This window comes from Lissotriton helveticus, chromosome 7, assembly GCF_964261635.1.
Source record: "Lissotriton helveticus chromosome 7, aLisHel1.1, whole genome shotgun sequence".
In the NCBI taxonomy this organism is placed as follows: Eukaryota; Metazoa; Chordata; class Amphibia; order Caudata; family Salamandridae; genus Lissotriton; species Lissotriton helveticus.
Window position 1 is genome coordinate 1,726,226,748 of NC_136068.1, and position 26,157 is coordinate 1,726,252,904.

At 43.9% G+C, this 26,157-nt stretch overlaps 1 protein-coding gene across 3 annotated transcripts in view; it reads right to left on the bottom strand.

Moving 5' to 3' along the window:
• The window catches only part of LOC144767648 (B-cell receptor CD22-like), a 442,866-nt gene that overhangs the window by 143,725 nt on the left and 272,984 nt on the right, over window positions 1–26,157 (bottom strand). For all 3 annotated transcript variants that reach the window (XM_078651046.1, XM_078651045.1, XM_078651047.1), the window contains one exon: window positions 2,191–2,484. In XM_078651046.1, coding sequence (XP_078507172.1) covers window positions 2,191–2,484 — 294 coding nt within the window. The remainder of the gene's footprint in view (window positions 1–2,190; window positions 2,485–26,157) is intronic.

Sequence of the window (26,157 nt, forward strand, 5' to 3'; positions counted from 1 at the left end):
AACGCCTGGAATGGAGCCATATCTAACATGGGTCAGTCACTCGTTGGAGTGCTCAATTTTAACAAGGTTCAGAACAGGCACCATCTGGTGGCAATTAAGTTTAGCCATGCACCAATTTGATTCAGTCTCATTGGTCCCCTGTCCTTGCCATGATTCGTCACAGCAAACTCTGTTAAATTTTATGGGTTTTTGTGTTAATTATTAAGGGCCTAGTTAAAGTTTTATGAAACCAATTTTAAGGGAGATGTACTTTAGAAGATGTACACCTGCTTTTATTTTATTCCAGACACTCCCAACATATGTTGTTTGCTGTCAGGTTTCTTTCCTTAACAATAGCTATTCGCTTCCAAATATCAATAATGTTTTAATCTGTTTGTAATATATTTTTAACATGAATGTTTGCATGTATTGGTGTATTGACTGATCAATTGGGATATTTTATGATTTATTTAAATAATCAAATAAAGTTTTTGACCTTTGGTTTCCCTGATAGGCAAGATGCATTGCGCTGCCAAGAAACAATACACCAAGTTCTGAAGGCAGGATTAATGTTGTAGTGCAAACCCTAACCACCTATCTGGAATTGATTACTTGGATGGATAGGAACAGATGGCACCACAAACGATAAAAGCAACAGCCTTCTTTTTCACATGAAGATATCCAAAGAAAAAGAGTCCCAAGTGCCAGCAACTTTCTAACAAAATGGGTCCCTCAGACATTCATATCTGAGTACAGCAGGTGAGGACTACAATATATGCTGCGAGAGCCCTGCCAGAATGGAGATAATTGAACCTAGCCAGAATACCTGAGCGTTAAGAGGAAGACCAGCAATAACTTTTCCAGCAGCCTCCAAAGAATTGCACTCATTGTAGAGTATCGGAAGAAAACTTTTAGTGACTGCTACTGAAATTCCGGACTCAGTGAGTCAGAATACTTTGGGCCTGATTACGAGGTGGATCGCCGTGGTCCCTACACCTACCGACCTCCTGTCGGCGGTCCCGACACCGCCATTACAATGTGACCGCAGTGGATACTGGCCATAGAACTAGTTCCCATGGAGAAATGAGAAAATCTGTTATGGGGTGAGCAGGGGTTATGTAAAGTGTGGAACTCCCTTACCCTCCCTAGAAACAAGAGTTCCTACTTGGGCAAAGGTGCATACCTCTGTCAATTAGAAACCCCAATATCTAACATACATCAAATGCATACAGAGATTTGTCCAGTAACCACTCACCTTGGATGACCCTGGTATAGTACATACCTGCTGGTCCCACCCTCTACCTTCACCAGCTTTGACACTGGTCTCTCTAAAGCGTATATCTTAGGCAGCCTGAAATCAAAAACCCACAGGAGGCAGCCTCCACTAACCTACCTACAATCACATGCACAAGAGGTCTGTCCAGTAATCACTGACCCATTGAATGACCTTGGTATAGTACACCCAAGCTGGTCTCACTCTCTTCCCTCACAAGCTTTAACACTGGGTGGTCTAAAGCTTATAAATAAATGTTCTCGGTCACCAACCTTTAGGTGAGATGACAGTAATGTAAACCTTCTCCGTCCTCTCACTCCTCTTTAGGTCCTACACAACGTAATAGATGTCTTAATTATTGTGTTGACAGGACTTACGTTGAAAATTCAGTCGGCACCAAACACTCCATATATGATCTGAAGCGTAACTCAATGCAGGAGAATATTGTGAACTGTGTGCATTCTGTCTGACTCGTCTTTCCTTCAACACACTGCTAAACTCTGTGACTCATGAAAGGATAAGACACCACTTTAATCACTCACACATGACACCAAAATGTTTTCCACCTAGGACTCATTGCAATTACAACATTCTTCCAAACAACCATAGTGTAGCATGCCTTCTGCTTGATCATGTGCCTCAGAGCCTCTCAGTGGGATATGACGCTCTGTACAAATGTAGTTTCAAGTATAACAAGCTCCACTTTTCCCTTCACTCATAAGCTGGAGAAAAGTGGACACCAGGACACCAGAGGAACAATGAACTCGCGTTCACTGGATGCTTCATAAGTGCACCTAGTCCAGTGGTTAGAAGCTTTATAATTGGCTATGCAGGTCTCACACTTCTAACACCAATGATTAAACATTTTAATACAATATTATTTCAATGTCTATGCCATGTCCATTTTCATCTCCAATAATTAAAGTTAAAAGACTTACATCGAATGGACAATGTAATGGATTGAGACGCTGATTTGCCACTGGGGTAAGTAGCTGAACACACAAAGTCCTCCTTATGGTGCTCTGCGGCTGGGATATAATTTAACAGCAACACAGTTCTCCATATTCCGTCCAAGAGTTCTTCATGGTAAAAGCTGACATTGCTATGAATATTATCCCATGACAGAGTTGGTGGGTGGGCGGGGCAGGTGTGCTCCACAGAGCAGGTAATTTTTTCTGGGAGCCCTTCAGTCATTGTTCGAGTGTAGCTCACTATTGGCAATGCTGGGGTACCTGTACAAAACACAAATGGACACATTTGACAATGTTCCTGGGGCATAGTTTATTTGAGATGACTTTACACAGTGTGATTATTCTATTACTGCCATGTCAGAGTGCCATAGTCATTGCGCAACACACTGATTAGTGTAGGCTCCATGGTGTGCACAATTAGCAATGTTTATTTTTAATCTTTCCTTCTGAAAATGTACCTCTTGGACCCCCGAATACACCAGTCGCAACCTTCACCCCTGCCCATCTGCTTCTAGGCACAACCGGTGGCCTTCAGCCATGACGTGCTCTCAGCATCCATGTTCCCAGTATGGTATGGCTAGTTCCTGAAGGGCACTGCCATTGGCTGTGGTCATTCGCCTCATCCCCGGTATTCACAAGATCATTGGGCATAGGGAGATGGACTTCAGCCACAAAAAGTGTCTGTTCATTTATATTTACCACTTGGTCAACATGTCCTTTGGTCATGCTCTGGAGGTGTTGTACATAGGGCATGGCCTTCAGGGAAGCCGGGCTCTCAGTGTCCCCCGATATTCTGCGCAGGACCCCACCTCAAATCCCCTTCCAAATTCTCACTGTGCACAACCTTTGGCCATGCTCAACATGGACTCTGAGCAAAGGTTATCTTCCTACCAGGCCCTGTGCCCCTGCCTCAGTGCCAGCAAGGTAAACCCTGTGTCCCCACAAGCTGTTGTAGGGCAAGTCAATGGCACCTTATACACATAACACGGCCTTAGTAACTAGAACTTATGGCTGTGCGTCACAAGTGATGAACGCATGACATGGCTTTTGGCTGCATTCTTTGACCTGTGTATCTACAGGTGTACTCATCCTCCCCTTTGGTCAAGCAACACACATCTTACCAGAACAACAGTACAACTATGGGTTTTTGAAGGTTTATGAAAGTTCTTCATAAAAGTGAGAAGCAATACAAAAAAGTATTTTCAATAGCCGCAGACAGTACCACAATGCACCAGTTATAAATAGAGCTACAAACTGGGACTGGACATCAGCAAATGTTTTCAAAGTACAAACTGATACCAATGCAGAGTTTGAATTAGGTGTATAGCTAAGAAGAGTATTTGCATATTGTTTGTGAACACGACAATGAGCTTGCTTAACAATGGATTATTTTAGCATTGTGTCTCTCTGGGAGTGTAGTCCCTCCACCCTCTCCTTCCAGATGGAAGAGGTTTTCTACAACCACTGTACGTCATCTGACATCACAAAACTACAAATGGAACAAGGAGTCAACCCTGAACAGTGAGTCAGACTAGACATCCTTTCATTCTTTTTAGACATTTGTAGACCTCTATGGACTTCAAACACCTTCTTGTCAGGATATACACACATCTCCTTTTTAAAAATAGTGTAGTGCTTCTGAGTATGAAATAGGTACTGTTAGACCTGGCCCTTTTGATATGTTTATCCCCAAACCTTTTGCTTTTTGTCCCCTATTTTTCCTACCCTGTTACATTGGCTGTAGGATTCTCGGCACTTTACCAGTGCTGATCAGTGCTAAAGTTCATATGCTCTCTGTATAAATTGTGATAATGATTGGTTATCCACGATTGACGTATTTGATTTACTGGTAAGGCCCTAGTAAAGTGCACACTGTGTGCTATGGCCAGTAAATCAAATCTTACTAGTTGGCTTGCTGCACTGATTGTGCCACACAGGAGTAGCCCTGTAAATGTGTCTCAGGCCTACAACTGTAATGTCTGCATGCGCATTCGGAGAACTGCCATGTTGTCCTGGCAAGTACACCAGCTTACCTGTCCCAAACCTTCACTTTCTTTACATGTAAGGCACCCCTAATGTAGGCCAAGTTACCTCCATGGGCAGGGTGCAGTGTATGTGAAAGGTAGGACATGTGTGTGCCATGTCCGCCCTGATAGTGAAATACTGTGCATTTAGTTTTTCATTATTGAAAGACTATCTGTCCCATAGGCCTATCATTGGGGTTGCACTGTACCATTTTTACATGTGTTACTTTCCATAGGAGAAGACAGACAAATGGAGTTTAGGCTCTCTGAACTCTAACACGCCTTTTGGTGAAGGTGGTTTTTATATTCTATGTTGCAAAATGCCACTTTTAGAAAGTGTGTTAAACGAGCAGTGGTTCTGCCACAGCACACAAACTACAATTAACTCTTCTTCTGTCCCCTTTTACAGTGGGAGTTCAAACAATGTTACACACAAGGATCTGTCCAAACACTTATTAGAAAAAACAAACTAATTGCACTATTTGAAGAGTATTTAAAGTTTATAAGAAGAAAATCATATTTTGATATGGAACAGGATATATACATATGTGTATATAAGATGCAATTGTATATTTTCCATATTTTCCATAAGTGAAACACAGAGGAAGTGAGGTGTTTTTTGCATATATCACAACACAACACAATTGGAACATAACAAATACTACATATAAAAAAATACATTTAGGCACAGCGTGAAAAACATGGTGAGGGTACTCTCAGTGTGACCTCGAATTTTATCTTTCTATTTATGATGGTCAAGTTCGGACTGTAACGCTTATAATTACACGTTGACTTTTCAACCACTTTGGATTGTGTGCGATTTAGGAACATCAACACGTGGCGTGGGCTCAGGACATGGAGCGGCCTGCGGAGTGACCTTGGCACCATCACCGCATTGCCTGGGCCTGGGAGTGGCCCAGGTGCTTTGCCGGCCCGCCCTCAGGAGTCTTGTTTGGAGCATGGTACGGCATGGGCTTGTGGTATATAAATAAATAATACCGGATCTATTTTTGACTGGATATCGTAATAACAGATAGCTCAATAAATAAGAGTCAAGATTCGAGGTAGTAGGAGTTTTGCAGGTTTAATACAGCATAAGGACAGGAACAGGACAACCTGCACGGGGAAGATCTGAGATGGCTAGCTAGCACAACTTTAATAACAGTGCACAAGCATATATACTAAAACAATTGCATTACAGTACATACGATAGGCGGAGCAGTGGGTGGGGTCAGTAACAGTCGCGAAAGATAAGGGTGAAAGTAGGTGTAACAGGAGGTGTGGACAGGGCGTATACATAGACATGTGATGTAAACGTAACAGAATATGTCATAAATGGGGCGGAAACATGGAGGGGGCTACCTAAGGAGCCGGGACCTCTAACCTAGTGGTGCGCGCAAGCTGGCAATGGCGTGTTACTAGGGAGAAGCTGGGGGCTATGAACTCTGTGCTAGAGGAGGAGACTGAAGTCTGGAGAGTCAGAGCGACATGTACCTAAACCCTATCTAGTATCTAATGTTTGAAAACATGTTGATATAAACTAAAAGTCAGGAGGGGAAAGGCTAACAGACTCTAAGACTGGTGCATGCATTATTCTACATGTAGTGCGTGTTGAAGAATATTAAATGATCATTAATACAGTATTTCTCTTACATGGAGACGTAAAGGCTAGACGATGACTGAAACTATTGATGCGATTCAGTAGCTTAGGAATGCAGAGAAGGAGGACTGGACTGATAACTAGAATCATAACATACTCTTGGCAGACTCGTAGGCAGAGCCAGGCTGAGCCGGGCACTGTGAGGCAGGAAGTAAGTGAAGGGTCAGGAATACAGGTGGGGGCTGTATCGCTCCTCAGCGAGGTTTCAGAAGACAGAAGCGGAATCTGGTGTCCGGGCCCTTTTGAGGCCTAGAAACGGGGACAATTCAATGAATTAACGTGTACACTGTAAAACGTGGCAACATAGATTTTACATAGGCCTAATATTCGTAGTTTTCATGAAGACTGGAAACTGGCATACTAGAGATGGACACAACCGTAATTGCATCTTTAATCGATCAGAGGGGAATACATATGCATATTACTCATGCACATATAACATAAGATGGGGAACACGTAGGCACATACAACATGGTAAAATTTACTTTTCCACATTCCCTCCTTGTGCCCTACGTTTCCATCAGGAAACATCAATATTCATAATACCATCTATCATTTCAGACAGCATCGACTGCTCGTCTCGAACTTTCTTGGAACGGGATTTAGGACGGGACTTGAGACTAGGAATACAAGAGGTAGCGCAAATGCCGCAAATCGCAGGGCCACATTGTATACAGAGGCAGCAACTGAATATGATAGCTACTGCAATACCTAGAAATGACAATACTTTCCATCCCCATGCAGAAATTATATTCCAGAACCAACCGGACCATGTCCAGGTGCCTGGATTTTGGTGTAACAGATGGGTAATTTTATGAAGTCTGGTTATAGCTGAATAAACAGACGGCGCGTTATTAGGAATGAAAATGCAGCAACTAGATCCGATGACTCTACATGCCCCGCCCCTATCGGCCAGTATGACGTCAAGGACGAGACGATTCTGGAGCACGACAATTCTCATAAAAGATTGCTCTTCGGTTAAGTTACCTAGAGCAGAAGTAGTCTCAATCACTACTGCTTCAAGGGTTCTGGTTAATCTACGTATCAGTTTACTATTCACGACAGTACCTAAATAGGGAAGGACACCTTTATTGATATCTATGTATTGCTCTAGAGCAGTTTCAGTATAATCGACAATCGGAAGGTCTCTCTTGTGTCTAGTATGTACTAGGTGGGAGTTTCTATGATAGTCAGGTGGGGCTAGAAAAACAGGTGGCAGTAGGAAGGCAATGTAACATGTACCATCCCAATCAAGGGGCAGACGAACATATGCGGTCTGACCACAGATAAAATAAGAATGACGTGAAGCTTTGAAAATAGATTTCCTACTGTCACTATACTTGACAATAGTAGTACAATCACTATGGCCTACATGTACGGAACCATTCTTTCGGACACATAATTCGCCTTTAACTGGTAATACTGACATAGAGGGTAAGTCTGGAGTAGTATCAGACTGAACATTCAGGACCATAAAATTCGAAGAATAATTACCCAAATTATAAACTTCATTTTCTAGATCTAACCCTGTTCTATGGGGAAGACCTTGCTTGTCTGGAAAACATGTACTGTTAAGAAAAGACATATCTGTTGAGGATGACGTTAACGTGGACCATGCTCCACACGAACCATTATGTGAAAATGGATAAGGAAACAGTGGCAGAACTCCCTTCGGTGTCTGAAAAGGGGGGAGTCGACCACACACCCAACAATTAGTGGCATTGCTGGTCTGGTGTGAATAATGTAACATGCGAATGAATGAATTGTTTCGCATAGCAAGACGATAAGATAGTTCATGAGGAGGCAGATCACTAAACGTGTGCTCTACTGTAGTATTAGAAGACATATTTACGTGAGAAACTGGAAAACACAAATACAATGCATAACTTATGCAGGTAATCATAAGGCTGAGATATAGCAGAAAACATAAAATAATAATGCAACTTTTAGAGTTCTCACTAACTCTCTCACTACGGGGGTCTATTTTATACATGTCAGAAACCGGTCTAACCGTTTCACCTAGGGGAGGACTTAGACAATCAAACTGGCTGACTTATTTTACTAGACCTTAATTTCAACTTATACTCCTGTTGCGGAGTTTTCTCAAACCGGGAGGGATTCGTATCAATGTCATTTGCGGGACAGTCCTTGAGAACAGTACTTTGGCAGTCTTTAAAATCCTCGGAATTGTTCTTGGAAACAGTCTTTAGTCCATAAAACTTCTTTACATGAGACAGATGCACCCAGCCCTTCCTGCCTTCCAACTTGACGGCAGTACGGGTGGCCAGGAGGACTTGCTTCGGCTCCTTCCAGCGGGGCTCCAGCGGACTTGAACGATCAAAGTTCCTTACAAGAACCAGGGTACCAGGAACGATTTCATGCGGTGCCACCTCGGTATTGTCTGGAAATGCGGCGGCAACCTGTGAACGACAAGAGTGTAGGGCAGACATCAAGGAAGCTAGGTAATCTGTCAGCATATTACTTGAAACATCGGTAATACTTCGGGGTCTAGGTGTACCCCACATATTAGGGGGGCGGCCGAAAACGACCTCGTACGGGGACAGACCTGATCTGGAATGTGCGACCATGCGCATGTAGAACAGAGCGACTGGCAGAGCTACTAGCCAGTCCACACCTTTCTCTTTACAGACTTTGGCAATGCGGATTTTCAGGGTCTGGTTATGTCTCTCTACTAGACCAGCTGCTTCAGGATGGCGTACACAATGGAACTTCCACTGGTACCCTAGCAAAAGGGAGATGTGTTTCATGAGCTCAGATGAGAATGGCTGGCCGTTATCAGAATATACGACCCTAGGGAGTCCGTAGCGGGGGAAGAATTCACGAACCAACTGCTTGGCAGTGGTCGCGGCTGTGTAATCTGGAACTGGATATGCTTCTGTCCATCTGGACAAAGCGCATACGACTACGAGGACATACTTGAAACCTCGACATCGCTCCATCTGAATGTAATCCATCTGGAGGACTTCAAAAGGGTGGTCAGGAGGCTGGAATCCCCCTTGTTCCACCGGTACACTTTTACCAGGATTAAATTGACAACATATCATACAGGTACGGACTTTCTGCTTGGCTGCAGCTCGTAAATGCTTGTTGAACCAAATGTTCTGGATACTATCTAACATAGCTTTTTCTCCTAAATGTGCAGGACTATGTGCGGTATTGATAATGACTTGAACCATAGAGTCGGGGAGAAACCATGTGGCTTTTCCCTTCGTCACCCATCCCTGATCTGTCTGGACCCCTCCTTGTTCGGACCATTTCTCGATTTCATCGGGAGTAGCATGCAACTGGATATCTATGACATCTTGAGTGGGGTCCTTAACTGTCATACATGTAGTCAGATCTGGAGTATGTGTCTGTGTCAGATTAACTGGAATGTCTAGAGTCTGTGCTGTAAGCTTGGCTGTGCGATCTGCTAGATCATTACCTTGGGAAATAATGTCAGTAACTTTCGTATGTGCTTTGCACTTCATGATAGCAATAGATGTCGGTAAGTGTATTGCATCTAACAGAGCTTGAATAAGGAGACCATGCTGAATCTTCCATGAGAAGTCATAAAACCTCTCTCCTGCCAGAGCACTCCAAAGTCGTGTACAACTCCGAATGCATAACGTGAATCTGTATAGATATTTACTTTCAAATTCTTGGCGTGTATGCAGGCTTGGGTCAGAGCAACTAGCTCTGCTGCTTGAGCGGACAGAGTGTCAATACGATATGTTTCAATAACTTCAGTGTCTGTAGTCACTGCATACGCGGCTACTAGTTCTCCTGTACTTGTTCTCATACATGAACCATCCACATAAAGTGTCAGGTCAGGATCTAGTAATGGAATATCTGTCAAGTCTTGTCTCGGCTTAGTCATGGTGTTAACAACTTCCACACAGTCATGTGTGGCAGGATGTGAAGTAACTGATGGTAACAGTGTAGCAGGATTTAAAACATTGCAGCGTCTGATTTCTATGTGTGGCTGGAACAGTGTCAGTTCATAACCTGTCAAACGTGCAATTGTCAAGTGCTGGGTCTGTGTTCGGTTTAAAAGAACTTCCACGGAGTGTGGAACTTGTACTGTCAGGGAGTGTCCTAATACTATGGAATCACTTTGTCTGATTGCTAGAGCTGTGGCTGCAACCGACTTGAGGCACGCAGGCAGAGCCTGGGCTACAGGATCTAGTGTGCTCGAAAAATAAGCACAGGGCTTGTATTGTCCTGCTTGATCTTGTGTAAGAACAGATAATGCTGTACCATCACGTTCTGTAACAAAAAGTGTAAAAGGCTTACTGTAGTTAGGTGTTGTTAGAACTGGAGCTTGGCATAAAGCTTTCTTCAACTCATTGAAACTAAGTGTATGTTCAGATGTCCAAGGGAGGACAGTCAATACGGCTGCCTCCTGTGTCGTTAACTGTATCAGTGGCTTAGCTAGAAATGCATACTGAGGAATCCATTGTCTGCAATAAGAAGTAAGGCCGATAAAAGCACGTACCTCCTTCTGGGTCTTGGGCTGAGGAAGACTCGCTATTAACTGGATACGGTCTGGTGTCAACTGCCTACCCCACTTGGACAGTAAGTGGCCTAAGTAGATCACTTGCTGGACACAGAATTGAAGCTTCGAAGGGGACACCTTGTGCCCCATCTCGGCTAGGAAATACAGAACTGTAAGTGACGCTCGCTCGCAAGCACGTTCAGAACGGGCTGTGATCAGTAGATCATCGACATACTGGAGCAGGGCAGTGTCAGTTGGCATGTGAATATTGTCTAGCTGTCTCTTAAGTGCTTGACTGTAAATACTAGGACTTTCCCTGAAACCTTGAGGAGCTCGTGTGAATTTATAGCTCCTTCCATTTAAACAGAATCCGAAAAGAAACTGGCTGTCTGGATGAATGGGGACACTGAAAAACGCGTTCTTGAGGTCTATGACTGTGAAAAATGAGGCTTCGGAATCAATGGCTGTCAGTAGGGAAGAGATATCTGGGACAACTGGGTACTGGGGAATAATACATTTATTGAGTTCTCGAAGGTCAATCACTAATCGATATACTGGTGGTGCATTTGGATCAGTACGTTTCATGACTGGAATGATAGGAGAATTACATACATTGGAGTCAGTTTCTACAACTACTCCTTGAGCCGTGAGCTCGTCAATAATTTTAGATAAGGCTGCTACAGCCTCAGGTGGCAATCTGTACTGTCTGATTCGTGGGAACACTACACCTGGCTTGAGAGTCACACGATGGGGTGTGATTTGCATAAAACCTACATCAGTTGGACCTTGCGCCCATAAATGCTGCGGAACATTAGACAATCTTGGATCAAAATCACGTAATACATAGTGACCTTTGAAGTCACGTAAAAACAAACGTATTCCCTCTGGGGAGCAGCAAATAACTGCACCTAATTCTTTCAGTGTCTTAATGCCTAACAGATTTTCTGGACATGATTTCGTAAGTAACAGATCAGTAGTGCGGGACAATGGACCTACTTCTAGAGTAACTGGCTTAGATATCTCGTTTACAATAGGCTTTCCTGAAAATCCAAGGGAAACGTTACTAGAGCCTGAGAGCGGAGCCCCTGGAACTTCGGCGTGACTTATGGTAGTCCTACTTGCCCCTGTATCAATCAGAAACTTTCTGTCTTTCCCTAATACTTGACTATGAACATAGGGACCTTCTTGATCTACAGGTATCTCGATGAGAGGCAAGCCTACCTCCCTCTCTAGGCTTTTTCATGAATACTGTTGATACTCTGGATATTTTGCCTGAGCATACTGGTACATCTGCTGTGTAACATGCTGTGTTGCAGCGATAGGCTGCGGTGCTGTAACTGTCTGTGGTGCATTCTGCGATGGCTGAGAAGTCTGTGAAACTTGTTCTTGTCTAGGCGGACGTGGTCTTTCTTTAGTTTTACCGGTAGCTATATTGTGTTTCAGAACTGCACACTCGTTTATATAATGACCTGGCTGTTTACAATAATTGCAGGTCCCTTTAACGGGAGCTGCAGGATGACTGGCTTGATTCGTACCCTTCTTCTGACCGTCTTGAGGAACAGATTGTGCAACTAGTACTTTCATTTTCGTGTCTTTCATACGTTTCCTTTCATGATCTTGCTCTTCTCTGATTCTATTCTGGTGATACTGAAGCATCTGAAGCATTTGGGACGGAGTATTAGCTTGCCATGTACTTTCGACTTTCAAAACTCGATTCTTAACTTGTGGACTTGAATTCTCGACTAATTTAGTAACAAAAAGATGAGGGTATGACTCGCTACTCGTCTTGAGACCACTGTTAATGCTAAAACATTTCTCAAACCTAGAATAAAAATCACTCGTATCTTCGTCTGGTTTCTGTTTACAGGCTGAGATTGCATCCCAGTCTTCCTTTTTCGTGGCTAGTAATCTTGGCAAAACTTGAATTAACAGCTCAGGTAATTCTTTACATTTATCTCCTAGACCGGTACCTGGTACTCGTATATTATCTTCAGCTTCTAGAACTGCCCAGTCTATCTTTTTCTCTCCCACCTCCCATTCTTTTTCCTTGAGTTTTTCGTATACCCCTGCGGGCAACAGGACCTTTAGCATTTTAATTATATCTGGATACGTGTATTCTCCCATACGGAGCATATCTTTCAATTCTCGGTGGAACCCTGCTGGATCTTTGTCATGGCAGGGAATTAACTTCTTCATCTCTAAGAGTTCCATCTTCGTAATCGGGGTATAAACAAATACTCGTTGCATTTCACCGGCTGGTGTCCTAATTGGGTGTACTTCTCGTAACGGGTTCTGTCTGTCTATATAAAACGGTTTACTTTCTGGAGGTGAGACATGAACGAAATGCGGGTTCAGGAACGTTCTATATTTGTGACGCTGTTCTAGAATGACACTAATTAAATCGGTACCTAAACCTTTCCATCTATACTGGAGTAACTCGTTCAATACATCGTGTAACGGACCTGGATCAGAATGTTGACCCTCATACAGTGTAATGAGGTGCTGGATCATATACATACCCCCCAGTCGTTGCTCGGTTGGGGGCAGTTTCAGAAACATTTGTGCCACTATTTCGTCTGGAAAAGTGGTAGAATCAGTAACCCATCGGACTGCTGATCGGGCTAGTTCCTGTTCATGCATGGTACTTAACTCACTGTAACCGATTCGTGATTTCAGAATATGGTCGGAAGCTTGAAATACTTGTTCTAGAGAACCTTGTTCCGGTGCTGGATGATGAAAGACTTCCTTGTGTTCCAGACGTGAATGTCGGTCGGAAAGTCTAGATTTACCAACGTACGCTATTCTGGCAGTGTTCTCGTCCTCTACCTCTTCTGTAGGAGAGTCATCCTCTTTCTCGCTTACTTGTGCTGTTTTACGTTGTTCGTGTAACCTTATTATTTCCTTACGAATTTTCTTGTACATACTCTCTATACTACTGATGGTTCTGTGCTTACCCTCGGCTATATTATCACTCCACCTTGTCAGACTTCTCATTTCGGCCGGATCTTTGGTCGGATAATCTTGTTCCCTTATTAAACAATTGATCAGAAACTTTAATATCATGAGCTGGGTCTCAGCTTTCCTTTGTGATATGACTTCGCCAATACTTTCTGGATCATCCCCTGTACGGATGAAACGATATATCCTGTCTAGATCTTCTTTCATATTCGGTAGGGTGTCCAAATACTCGGTCACCCGTCTTATACGTACGGAATATATAACCAAACTATCATCGCCTGGGACTGGATCATAACGGCATTCAGTAAGGGCTCGCCTGATTTCTGCAACGGACTGATATTTGGGCGTACGCTGTAATGCACGTTCATGTAACTCGACTGCCGTTACACGCTTGTGTGGCGGCGGGGTTCCCGGGGGACCTCCTCCCGCGGCCCCTAAACTGGAATCGTCGACTGATACTCTTCGTGCTGGCATAGTGACGGACGTAGCGGGTACTTGTAATGTGGGCTGGACCGGGGGTACCGGAGCAGGTACTGCGAAAGGTGCCCCGGTGTCTGGAGGAGGATTTACAGGAGCTGGTGGAGCTGGTGGAACAGGATTTGCATATTCTGGGACAGTGTCGTCCAAATAGGACGAGATAAAAATATCAGCTGCGGTCGGTTTGTGACGTAGCTTGGTCGGAACTAATGGTGGCGGGAAATTACTGGATGCCTCCGGGGTTGCTTTTGGCAAGCCCTCGGCAAGAAGAGGATACATACCCTTGATGAGGGCATTCCTCTGCCTGTCTGACTGTTCGGTTCTAATTCGTTCACCTATCTCGATTAATTCCCTTTCTTGGGCTCTTTCTGAGGATTCTCTACTTAATTCTGACTTTCTGATTTCTTTTTCGGTTCTTTTATGAGATTCCTTGCGCCATAACTCGATGGCGTCTTTCTGTGACTGTCTGGCTTTCTTTTTCCATAATGCTTCCTCTACTCGCATGATGCACTCGGCATCCCACGTACCTGATACGGGCCATCTATACTTTACTTCTAACTCCTTGGTGTACTCTACCCATAAATCTAAATATAATATGGCACTTATGCCATGCTTGTGATACATGAAATGACCTGGACTGTCCCTAGGCGGGACAGGAACTGCTTCTTCAAGCAGACCTTTTCTAGTTTTTAACTGACGTAGTTTAGAAAACAAAGGCATGATTGAACTGTAATCTAGACGTAATACAATACACAATGGACACGATAATTACACCACTTTCATACCACGACATTAAAATACATGAAGAACATTTTAAAATAACAGTTCTGACAGAATACTACCTGGAATACTTGAAAACAGAATACATGAATTTCTCGAGAACAGAACTGACTAGAACAGAAACTAGATGCACTGCTAAAACAGTACGAAACTTACCGGTCTCATAAAGAGACACGTCAGGACCCGCATCCACCTAGGTGGACACTTCGTGTTGGGTCTGTTGTACCTCAAACCCACGGACCAGAGACAATTAAATTGACCCTGTCTAGATACTACCCCAGCAACGGTACTCACCGGGCAGCAAGAACTGAAGGCTTCGGACTGGACTGGACTGCTGCGACGACAGACGACGAACTTCGGATTTCAGTTACGGGTGGGCCTCCGGATACCTCGGACCTTGGACTCTTGGCTTGGGCTCTGGTCGGGACTCGCCGCGTTCCTCCACCGCCTCGTCTGGATGCTGGACCGCAACCTACGTCTCCTCCGTGGGCCTGAGGGATACTTGAAGCAGAAATATCTGCACGTGCACGGTATGGTTCCGTCACGGCTGCAGAGGGTCAGGGGGCATACGTGGCTTCTCCGGCGCGTGGGGAAAGGGCAAGTCCCTGTTCGGGCGCCATTATGTGGTATATAAATAAATAATACCGGATCTATTTTTGACTGGATATCGTAATAACAGATAGCTCAATAAATAAGAGTCAAGATTCGACTTAGTAGGAGTTTTGCAGGTTTAATACAGCATAAGGACAGGAACAGGACAACCTGCACGGGGAAGATCTGAGATGGCTAGCTAGCACAACTTTAATAACAGTGCACAAGCATATATACTAAAACAATTGCATTACAGTACATACGATAGGCGGAGCAGTGGGTGGGGTCAGTAACAGTCGCGAAAGATAAGGGTGAAAGTAGGTGTAACAGGAGGTGTGGACAGGGCGTATACATAGACATGTGATGTAAACGTAACAGAATATGTCATAAATGGGGCGGAAACATGGAGGGGGCTACCTAAGGAGCCGGGACCTCTAACCTAGTGGTGCGCGCAAGCTGGCAATGGCGTGTTACTAGGGAGAAGCTGGGGGCTATGAACTCTGTGCTAGAGGAGGAGACTGAAGTCTGGAGAGTCAGAGCGACATGTACCTAAACCCTATCTAGTATCTAATGTTTGAGAACATGTTGATATAAACTAAAAGTCAGGAGGGGAAAGGCTAACAGACTCTAAGACTGGTGCATGCATTATTCTACATGTAGTGCGTGTTGAAGAATATTAAATGATCATTAATACAGTATTTCTCTTACATGGAGACGTAAAGGCTAGACGATGACTGAAACTATTGATGCGATTCAGTAGCTTAGGAATGCAGAGAAGGAGGACTGGACTGATAACTAGAATCATAACATACTCTTGGCAGACTCGTAGGCAGAGCCAGGCTGAGCCGGGCACTGTGAGGCAGGAAGTAAGTGAAGGGTCAGGAATACAGGTGGGGGCTGTATCGCTCCTCAGCGAGGTTTCAGAAGACAGAAGCGGAATCTGGTGTCCGGGCCCTTTTGAGGCCTAGAAACGGGGACAATTCAATGAATTAACGTGTACACTGTAAAACGTGGCAACATAGATTTTACATAGGCCTAATATTCGTAGTTTTCATGAAGACTGGAAACTGGCATACTAGAGATGGACACAACCGTAATTGCATCTTTAATCGATCAGAGGGGAATACATATGCATATTACTCATGCACATATAACATAAGATGGGGAACACGTAGGCACATACAACATGGTAAAATTTACTTTTCCACAGGCTAAGGACATGACATGGGCTGTAACAATTTGCCGGCCGCCTCCTCAGTGAGTTGGGCCCGACGGTAATGGGCTGGCGGCTTGTAGCTTGCATCAGGCAAAGTGAGGGCTTCGCTTGCAGCTGCACTGTACGGATGCGGGCAGCTGCCTGGAGGCCTTGACCGCTGGGGAGGGACGGGTATCCTGGCATTTACCTGTAACCAGCGTTCTCCCCACTGGACAGGCAGGGTCAGGCAGCCCCTTTTTCGTGGTGATGGAGCAAGGACTCGTGAAATAAGAGACTTGCTTATAAACAATCTTCTCATGGAACCACTAACTCCGTACTAAACTTGTATTGTGGAAATAATATGCACTACACAACATTATTGAGTAAAAATGAAGCTTGCCTATGTGTCTTATTAACAAAATAATTCAAATGTGATTCTAAAATGGCCGCTAACGGAAAGTCCTTAGTACGCATGCGTCTACTACATCTACGTGGTATGACGTATCTTTTGCTTGGAGGGAACTTTCTGTACTTGCGCAGTAGTTAACAAAATGGCCGCTTGAAAATCACATGCTTGCCACTTACTTGCTAAAAAACTAAACCCAGCTATTCTACTAATGCTAATGCGGGAAGAGTAATATTAAGTAAATGGGATTAGAGTAGAGATAGGTAGTATACAGTGAAACCATTTATTTTTGATTTTAACATTTGTCTTTTTGACTCTTTCAATAGTGCTTATTTTGGGCCTAGAATCGTGAGCCACAGTTTATTCCCTCTCGTTCTACCGCACATGCATAGTGCAACCAAGCTGGAAGACGCGATGTCAACTTGAACATCGCCCAAGGTTGCTGATGGATACTTTCATGAGAACCGGAACGACAGTCCACTGAAATGCATGGGAATCTGCAGATATTTTTTTATTTGTGACAATTACATTATGAATGTTTAGTTACTTGGGGGCATATTAGCAAGGGCCATATCGCCGCTTTCGCAGCACTTTTTGCCGCTAAAATGGCGATATTTTTATCGCCCTATCGGCAAGTCGTCGCTAACAGCTGTTAGAAACAGCTTTCTGGCGAAAGCAACAGTTTGGGGGCCGCCTTGCATGTCAGTGATATTTATCGCTAAGGACATGCAAAGTAGGCATACCCAACTAAAAGACCACGAAATCTGCCGCTAACAGACCTAACGCCGATTAGCAATGAGACCCCGGGCAGCGATATAAAAAGTCACGCTAACCGGGGTTATCGCAGGAATTTTTACACCTTTGTAGTGACCGAGGTATTTTCAACGATTGAACTAATTAGGACCGTTGCCCACCACCATCTCAGTATATTTTGCTGCTATTTAGGCATATGTGATTATAAAGCAGGGCTTGTCAGTGTTCTTTCCATTTCCGACTTTATCTCACCTAATGGCAGGGCTTGCCTACTTGCTTTGGCATGATCCTGCATACTGCTTTTGCTCTTTTTCGGGCATAGAGGCCTATGCTCGAGTGACTCCATGTTCTAAGCTGCCGCCATTCTCCGAGCCCAGTTTCTTGGAAAATACAGATGGAGAACCCTCCACCAAGATGTTCCAGTCCGGAACAGCCAACTTCCTCGCAATCCCAGCGACATTCCAGCTAAAAAAATGTTATGACAGGATCGGCCATAATTGGCTCAACATAGGGGACACAATTAGTAACCTGCCCTTCCTCAGGGAATAAACAAGAAGCACTGCTTCCCCCCTCAGACCCACTGCCAGGACTGTCGCCCTGAGGCTGGGGACCACTCTCAGTGGAGATGGACATCCTACTGATGATGGTAATCCCCGAGGAGCATGGATCCAACCGTGGGCTCATACCCGGGGAAGCGAGAACTGTCCCAGGGAAAGTGTTTTTTCAATAGCCTGTGGTTCTTCCATAGGTCCCCGGCCATGGAATTTGCTGGTAAGGCACAGAGAAGGGGTCGAGTCCGGGAATGGGAAGATTGTGATAACAACTTACTTCTGGGGTGATGGTGAGAGGTTGTGTTTTAATTTCTACCTGTTATTCACTTTTCCTAAACCAGAGAGAACCGGTTCTTATCGGAGGAATGTGCTCATTCGCGCCGGAGTCATAGCAAACGCCTGGCCAGCTGCTGTTGTGCTCTCGGTATGAGGTGGTACAGGAATCTGATGGGAAAGGTAGGCGGAGTTTTCTAGAAGCTTCGATGGAGGGTTGCATTCTATATTATAGAAAGAGACCCAAGAGAGTGTGAGATTTTGGTCTGATGGTTTTGGCGGTCTGGTGATACATCACGGTGCAGACGTGCAGTCGTGACTGTGGAACAGAGTCCTGACCGAGCCAGAGGTAGGGAGACGGGCCTTTCTACGAATGCAAGATGACTAAGATCATGGTGAGGTGTTCCAGTGACCCTTGTTGTATGATTGTTTATGTTTAACTATTTCTTTCATTTTCAGGCTCTATATATATATATATTTATATACATATATATATATATATATTGCCACACAAGGTTATCCCTTAATTGAAGACGCCTCACACGGAGAGTAGAATCACCTCTTTATTTGCGGACAGCAAACAGAATGTCATTTCATCACGGCTCCAGATGCAGCCATATGCGTTTCAGAATTTTCATTCCTTCCTCATTGGCACATTCAGGAAACAACCGCAGCTTTTTTGGGAGATGATTAAATACTCATTCAGTCCCGCCCTACATGGGCGTGGGCAAACTGCCTCCTGGAACTTGTAGTTTCCCCAAAGTTGTTCCCAAGTGGGTGCTGTTGTGTTCGTGAATGAAAAAGTCAATAACCCCAGTGGGTTGGAGCCGATTTAAAAAGACACTCAAGTTGCATTTAAACTGTCCCGCAATGTGTGACTCTCCGTTCTTAACACACCTCATGGTTACGAGATGCAGATCTGTAGTCCACAGCAGAGCGTCTTCGCGACTAGGACAAGCCGCCAAACATTGCCACACAAGGTTATCCCTTAATTGAAGACGCCTCACACGGAGAGTAGAATCACCTCTTTATTTGCGGACAGCAAACAGAATGTCATTTTATCACGGCTCCAGATGCAGCCATACGCGTTTCAGAATTTTCATTCCTTCCTCATTGGCACATTCAGGAAACAACCGCAGCTTTTTTGGGAGATGATTAAATACTCATTCAGTCCCGCCCTACATGGGCGTGGGCAAACTGCCTCCTGGAACTTGTAGTTTCCCCAAAGTTGTTCCCAAGGGGGTGCTGTTGTGTTCGTGAATGAAAAAGTCAATAACCCCAGTGGGTTGGAGCCGATTTAAAAAGACACTCAAGTTGCATTTAAACTGTCCCGCAATGTGTGACTCTCCGTTCTTAACACACCTCGTGGTTACGAGATGCAGATCTGTAGTCCACAGCAGAGCGTCTTCGCGACTAGGACAAGCCGCCAAACATTGCCACACAAAGTTATCCCTTAATTGAAGACGCCTCACACGGAGAGTAGAATCACCTCTTTATTTGCGGACAGCAAACAGAATGGCATTTCATCACGGCTCCAGATGCAGCCATACGCGTTTCAGAATTTTCATTCCTTCCTCATTGGCACATTCAGGAAACAACCGCAGCTTTTTTGGGAGATGATTAAATACTCATTTAGTCCCGCCCTACATGGGCGTGGGCAAACTGCCTCCTGGAACTTGTAGTTTCCCCAAAGTTGTTCCCAAGTGGGTGCTGTTGTGTTCGTGAATGAAAAAGTCAATAACCCCAGTGGGTTGGAGCCGATTTAAAAAGACACTCAAGTTGCATTTAAACTGTCCCGCAATGTGTGGCTCTCCGTTCTTAACACACCTCGTGGTTACGAGATGCAGATCTATAGTCCACAGCAGAGCGTCTTCGGGACTAGGACAAGCCGCCAAACATTGCCACACAAGGTTATCCCTTAATTGAAGACACCTCACACGGAGAGTAGAATCACCTCTTTATTTGCGGACAGCAAACAGAATGTCATTTCATCACGGCTCCAGATGCAGCCATACGCGTTTCAGAATTTTCATTCCTTCCTCATTGGCACATTCAGGAAACAACCGCAGCTTTTTTGGGAGATGATTAAATACTCATTCAGTCCCGCCCTACATGGGCGTGGGCAAACTGCCTCCTGGAACTTGCAGTTTCCCCAAAGTTGTTCCCAAGTGGGTGCTATTGTGTTCGTGAATGAAAAAGTCAATAACCCCAGTGGGTTGGAGCCGATTTAAAAAGACACTCAAGTTGCATTTAAACTGTCCCGCAATGTGTGACTCTCCGTTCTTAACACACCTCGTGGTTACGAGATGCAGATCTGTAGTCCACAGTAGAGCGTCTTCGCGACTAGGACAAGCCGCCAAACATTGCCACACAAGGTTATTGTGGTAAATACTTACTGTATCTTTTCCCCTCTACCACTGCTTCAGAATGTCCTGTGACATCATGGAATGTTAAGTGCCTGACTCTAGCTAGAGAGTCAGTTGGTCATCTCAGGCTGAGGAGCTGGAAGCTATCTCCTGGTGGGGTTTTCTATTAGTATCTTATTATCCTGTAACCTGCTACTTATCTACCTGTCAATAAAGAGGGATCTACTACTACACCTGGACTACACATCATTGTTTGTGTACCACATTTTGGCGACGATTTGAAGCTGATGAATCTACGTGTGTCAACTAAAGATAAGTGTCTACTAAAGAATCAAGAAGGAACCTAAACAAACTAAAAGCTAACGCCCAGCTAACCCCACCAGTGTCCTTTTCAACTTGGACAGCCTGCACCCTGGGCGTCTGTGTTGTGAGTAAGCTAACTGCCTTTTCACTGTCATCTGGAGTCTATCTGTTCCCAGCTACAGGAGCCACTGTCTCAGCGGGCCTGATCACCCTGTTGTATCTTCCGGCTTTCTTGTGTACTTTGACAGTTCGCCTTGGATTTAACCACTGTGTATTCAGTCTGTTTTCACACGGTGTGGACATTTACTTTGTGCAATTTTTTGTTTGCTCTTATGGAGGTCCCCTGGCGCTGGCAGTTCACTCTCATGCACAGCAACCTTCGTCTGTGAAGTCATTTTTCTTTTATTTGGTTTTTGTGGAATTTTCCTTTGAGTATCACTCAACGTTTTCAGTGTGCCACTGAGATTTAGCCGTTCTCGCAGTTTTAGCTATGAGTGACCGCCCCTCCATCACTTTTGTGCCGGCTTCCTACAAATTGGAACTACACACGGAGCACATGTACAGTATTGAGGGTGCGTGTGGCCGCCCCTCCTTCACTCTTGTGTCGGCATCTTTTTGTTGGAAAGTGCACACGGGGCACATGTACAACTTTGGGGGTGTGCCTGGCCCTTCGTGTTTGAATTTGAAAATGCGCACGAGCCGCGCACATCTTACCTCTTCACGAGCGGCGTCTATGACGTTTTTCTTTGTTCCTCTTGCCTTGGCTGCTCTCAGAAGTCTCGCAGCGGCAGCGCAGCAACGTGCCTTGAGCCATCCTGTGTATGTCGTGCGAACGTACCGCCATCTTGGGATTGCTTTACTCTGGTCAGTTTGCGACAGCTTCCCATGCAGTTTCTCCCGCACGAGCGTTGCCAACCACAGTGAAATCTACAGTAAAATTACAAGCGTCAAGCCCTGTTGGTATATCGTCTTCCAGTTTCGTTGGTGCTTGTTCTGGGACTCTCGGAGTTACTGTGAAGTAGTTGCTTTTGTCTAAGTTTCCCTTACTCTTCAATGCTGGCGCAGGAACGGTCGACATGATTCTTCAACAGTTTTCTTCCCTTGGTTGGATGTTTTGTTTCCTTGGGCGTAGGATCTCCTGGACTACTTTCCTCGTCTTACCTACACGTCGCCTGGTGTCAAATAATTCATCAGAGTTCTGGCCATGAAGATCTCGGGTGAGAAATTGCTCACCGAAGCTAAAAACTCTTGTTTTTTTTGTTTTTCTTCATTCGCCAATGCCTTACCTTATTTGTATTTTGGTGTATATTGAAGGTTGATGTGTGTATTGGGCATAATGGATTGTTCCATTTACTTTTGAGGGGTTGTAGTATGTCATTGTAGTGAACTTATTAGTATCTCTGTGCATGTTGTAGGTGAATATATGATTTGAGCATAATTTCTCTCTGGTTGATTTAATACTTTTAGTTGTTCTCTTTTGTGGGGAGTTTAGTTTCCTAAGGCAACATCTTACCCTATGGTGTACCCTTATGAAGGTGTGGGTGTGTGGCCAGTCAATGCCATATCTTGAAACTAGGGTAATGTTGTACCTTATGGGGTACCCTGTATATCTTTATATAGAGGACGTTGTAGTTTTGGTCTCACAGGGTGGGTATCCTGTGTTTCACTCTGCTTGTGCAGTTAGGGTGTTTGTGGGGTTGTGGTGCCAGTCAGCACTTACATTTTGTTCCCTAGAGTCTAGTTGTTACTCTTTGGAGAAGTTACGTTGCACACTTTCACGTGGTGTACCCTTTTATTAGGGGAGGTTGTCTGCATGTAACTAATTTGTTCGAAAGTTTCAAAGATTAGCATCTTTGTGTACCCTTTTCTGGGGAAGGTGGTGTTGGAGCCGATTTAAAAAGACACTCAAGTTGCATTTAAACTGTCCCGCAATGTGTGACTCTCCGTTCTTAACACACCTCGTGGTTACGAGATGCAGATCTGTAGTCCACAGCAGAGCGTCTTCGCGACTAGGACAAGCCGCCAAACATTGCCACACAAGGTTTAAATGCAACTTGAGTGTCTTTTTAAATCGGCTCCAACCCACTGGGGTTATTGACTTTTTCATTCACGAACACAACAGCACCCACTTGGGAACAACTTTGGGGAAACTACAAGTTCCAGAAGGCAGTTTGCCCACGCCCATGTAGGGCGGGACTGAATGAGTATTTAATCATCTCCCAAAAAAGCTGCGGTTGTTTCCTGAATGTGCCAATGAGGAAGGAATGAAAATTCTGAAACGCGTATGGCTGCATCTGGAGCCGTGATGAAATGACATTCTGTTTGCTGTCCGCAAATAAAGAGGTGATTCTACTCTCCGTGTGAGGCGTCTTCAATTAAGGGATAACCTTGTGTGGCAACATATATATATATATATATATTCACTGAAAAAACCATAGGTTATAGACCATATATAGTTAGGAATTAGCATTTACAAAACCTTGAAAATTCACTGAAAAAACCATAGGTTATAGACCATATATAGTTAGGAATTAGCATTTAGAAAACCTTATTTTACTCACACAAAACCATTGAAATTCCATATATAGTTAGTTGCACTAACTATATATCGCGCACCCGCAATCCACTGCTGATGATGTCACATATTACATCATTCATGACATGGTCAGTGACATCACTGATGACATCACTGATGACATCTCAAATGACATCACTGATGACATCATCTAGTGTCTGTGTGTTTTTGTAAAGTTTAAATACGTTTTACATATTGAAGAATGACTGGATGTATGGAAGACTGAGTGTGTGTGTGGCTGGCTGGGAGGTGTGTGACTCTGTGCATATCAATGTGTACTTGTATCAGTGATTGTATAAGAGAGTAAGTATGTGTTAGTATATGTGTTAAAAGTATGGTGTTCTGTGTTTAACTATAGATGAGGAAATCGAAGTGTGATTGATTCTTCACAGGACTGACTAGGTGTATGAGTGCATATGATAGTGTTCTAATAATAAGTGACTGTATGTATGAGTAATTGTATGGGTGAATGAATGAATGTGTGTGTAGACGTACGCATCAGTGAGTGTGTATGTAGTAACTGGTATTGGTGTGTCATGATGTCATCAGTGATGTCATTTGAGATGTCATCAGTGATGTCATTTCAGATGTCATTAGTGATGTCATCAGTGATGTCACTGAAGTATGGTGTTCTGTGTTTAACTGTATAGATGAAGAAATGGAAGTGTGATTGATTCTTTACAGGACTGGCTTGGTGTGTGAGTAACTCCATGGATGAGTGGCAGTGTGTGACTGTCTGCATAGGTGTATGAGTGCATATGATAGTGTTGTAATAATAAGTGACTGTATGTATGAGTGATTGTATGGGTGAATGAGTGAATGTGTGTGTAGACGTAGGAATCAGTGAGTGCTTATGTAGTAACTGGTATTGGTGTGTCATGATGTCATCAGTGATGTCATTTGAGATGTCATCAGTGATGTCATCAGTGATGTCATTTGAGATGTCATCAGTGATGTCATCAGTGATGTCACTGACCATGTCATGAATGATGTAATATGTGACATCATCAGCAGTGGATTGTGGGTGCGCGATATATAGTTAGTGCAACTAACTATATATGGAATTTCAATGGTTTTGTGTGAGTAAAATAAGGTTTTCTAAATGCTAATTCCTAACTATATATGGTCTATAACCTATGGTTTTTTCAGTGAATTTTCAAGGTTTTGTAAATGCTAATTCCTAACTATATATGGTCTATAACCTATGGTTTTTTCAGTGAATTTCATTGGTTTTTTAACAGCTAATATCTGTAGCTGTAAAATGTAGTATAAGGGAAGGAAACAGACACTTATGTTAAAAGAAAGACAGCTATAGGGGAGTAAACTAGAGATACTATTACCTGTAATCCACTGCTGATGATGTCACATATTACATCATTCATGACATGCTCAGTGACATCATCAGCAGAGGATTGCGGGTTTTTTGGCAACATGCCTTATCCACGGTTTAATAACGCTGCCTTTTGCTTTATATAAGTTTTCAAATTGTATGAAATATATACCAATAGGTCGTTATGAACCTTTAGGTAGTGCTTTTCTTCATGAGGTCTGGTCGCTTCCATACACATACAGATGTTTCAAAGATGATCAAGAAGTTTATCTGAATGGAGAGGAATGCACTGAGACGCCAGATCATTCACTAATGTGTAGGCACATACAGTTACACGGTTCATGCAACAAACACCGACCAAATATGGCTTGCGTGTTGCAAGGCACGCCAGTTCCTGCTATCATCCCCACGTTCAAGTTGTTGGAAAATGGTAGTTATTTGATGCTCAATAATGAAGATTGTTCTGAGTTAATTAAAAGTATTCCTTTTATCGTAACAGTAAGTGAACGGGTTATTTGCTGCAGAAATGTTCTATTTCCTCCCACACATGAACATAGGGAGTTTTCAATCTGGCCACAAATACCAACCTTGGGACAGATTTCAACGGCATGGCAAGAATAAGAGCTCTTTTGTCTCAGAGAGAGGTGGCCTTGAGTTCGGCCCGTGAAACTTTCGTGCTTCACATAGCGAACACCCGTACAGAGGTGCACACCCTTTTCAATTCAGATTTGCCTTTCAATTTCAGCAAGATGGTTCCGACTATCTTTAACGCATCCTCCACAAAGGCCCTGGCGCACTTTTTTAAAGTTGTTACCAGTGGTCTCGTGACTTCATTTGAGAAAATCTTTGGAGTCATCCCTGCTTCCTTTCATTCTATTTTCTCCACTCTGGTTCGTGGATTGGCATTTTTACTTGCATTACCAGCGGACGCTCTTGTGCTTTTTTACATTTTTAAATATGGATGTCCCTCCTATGCAACCTCCCACCCTGCAGCTGCTGACACTGTTCCGCAATCGCATGCTAGAATATTATGGCACAATGCCGTTGGCGATATTAAGCACGGCATATGGATTATCTTTTCGATTCTCCTACTTCACCTGTGTCCAGCCTGTATTTCACTGCCTGACCTGTGATTTCGATTGGGCCATTGATTTGTGTCTCTGCGGACCGGTTTCTCCTGACGTCGACTTTAAT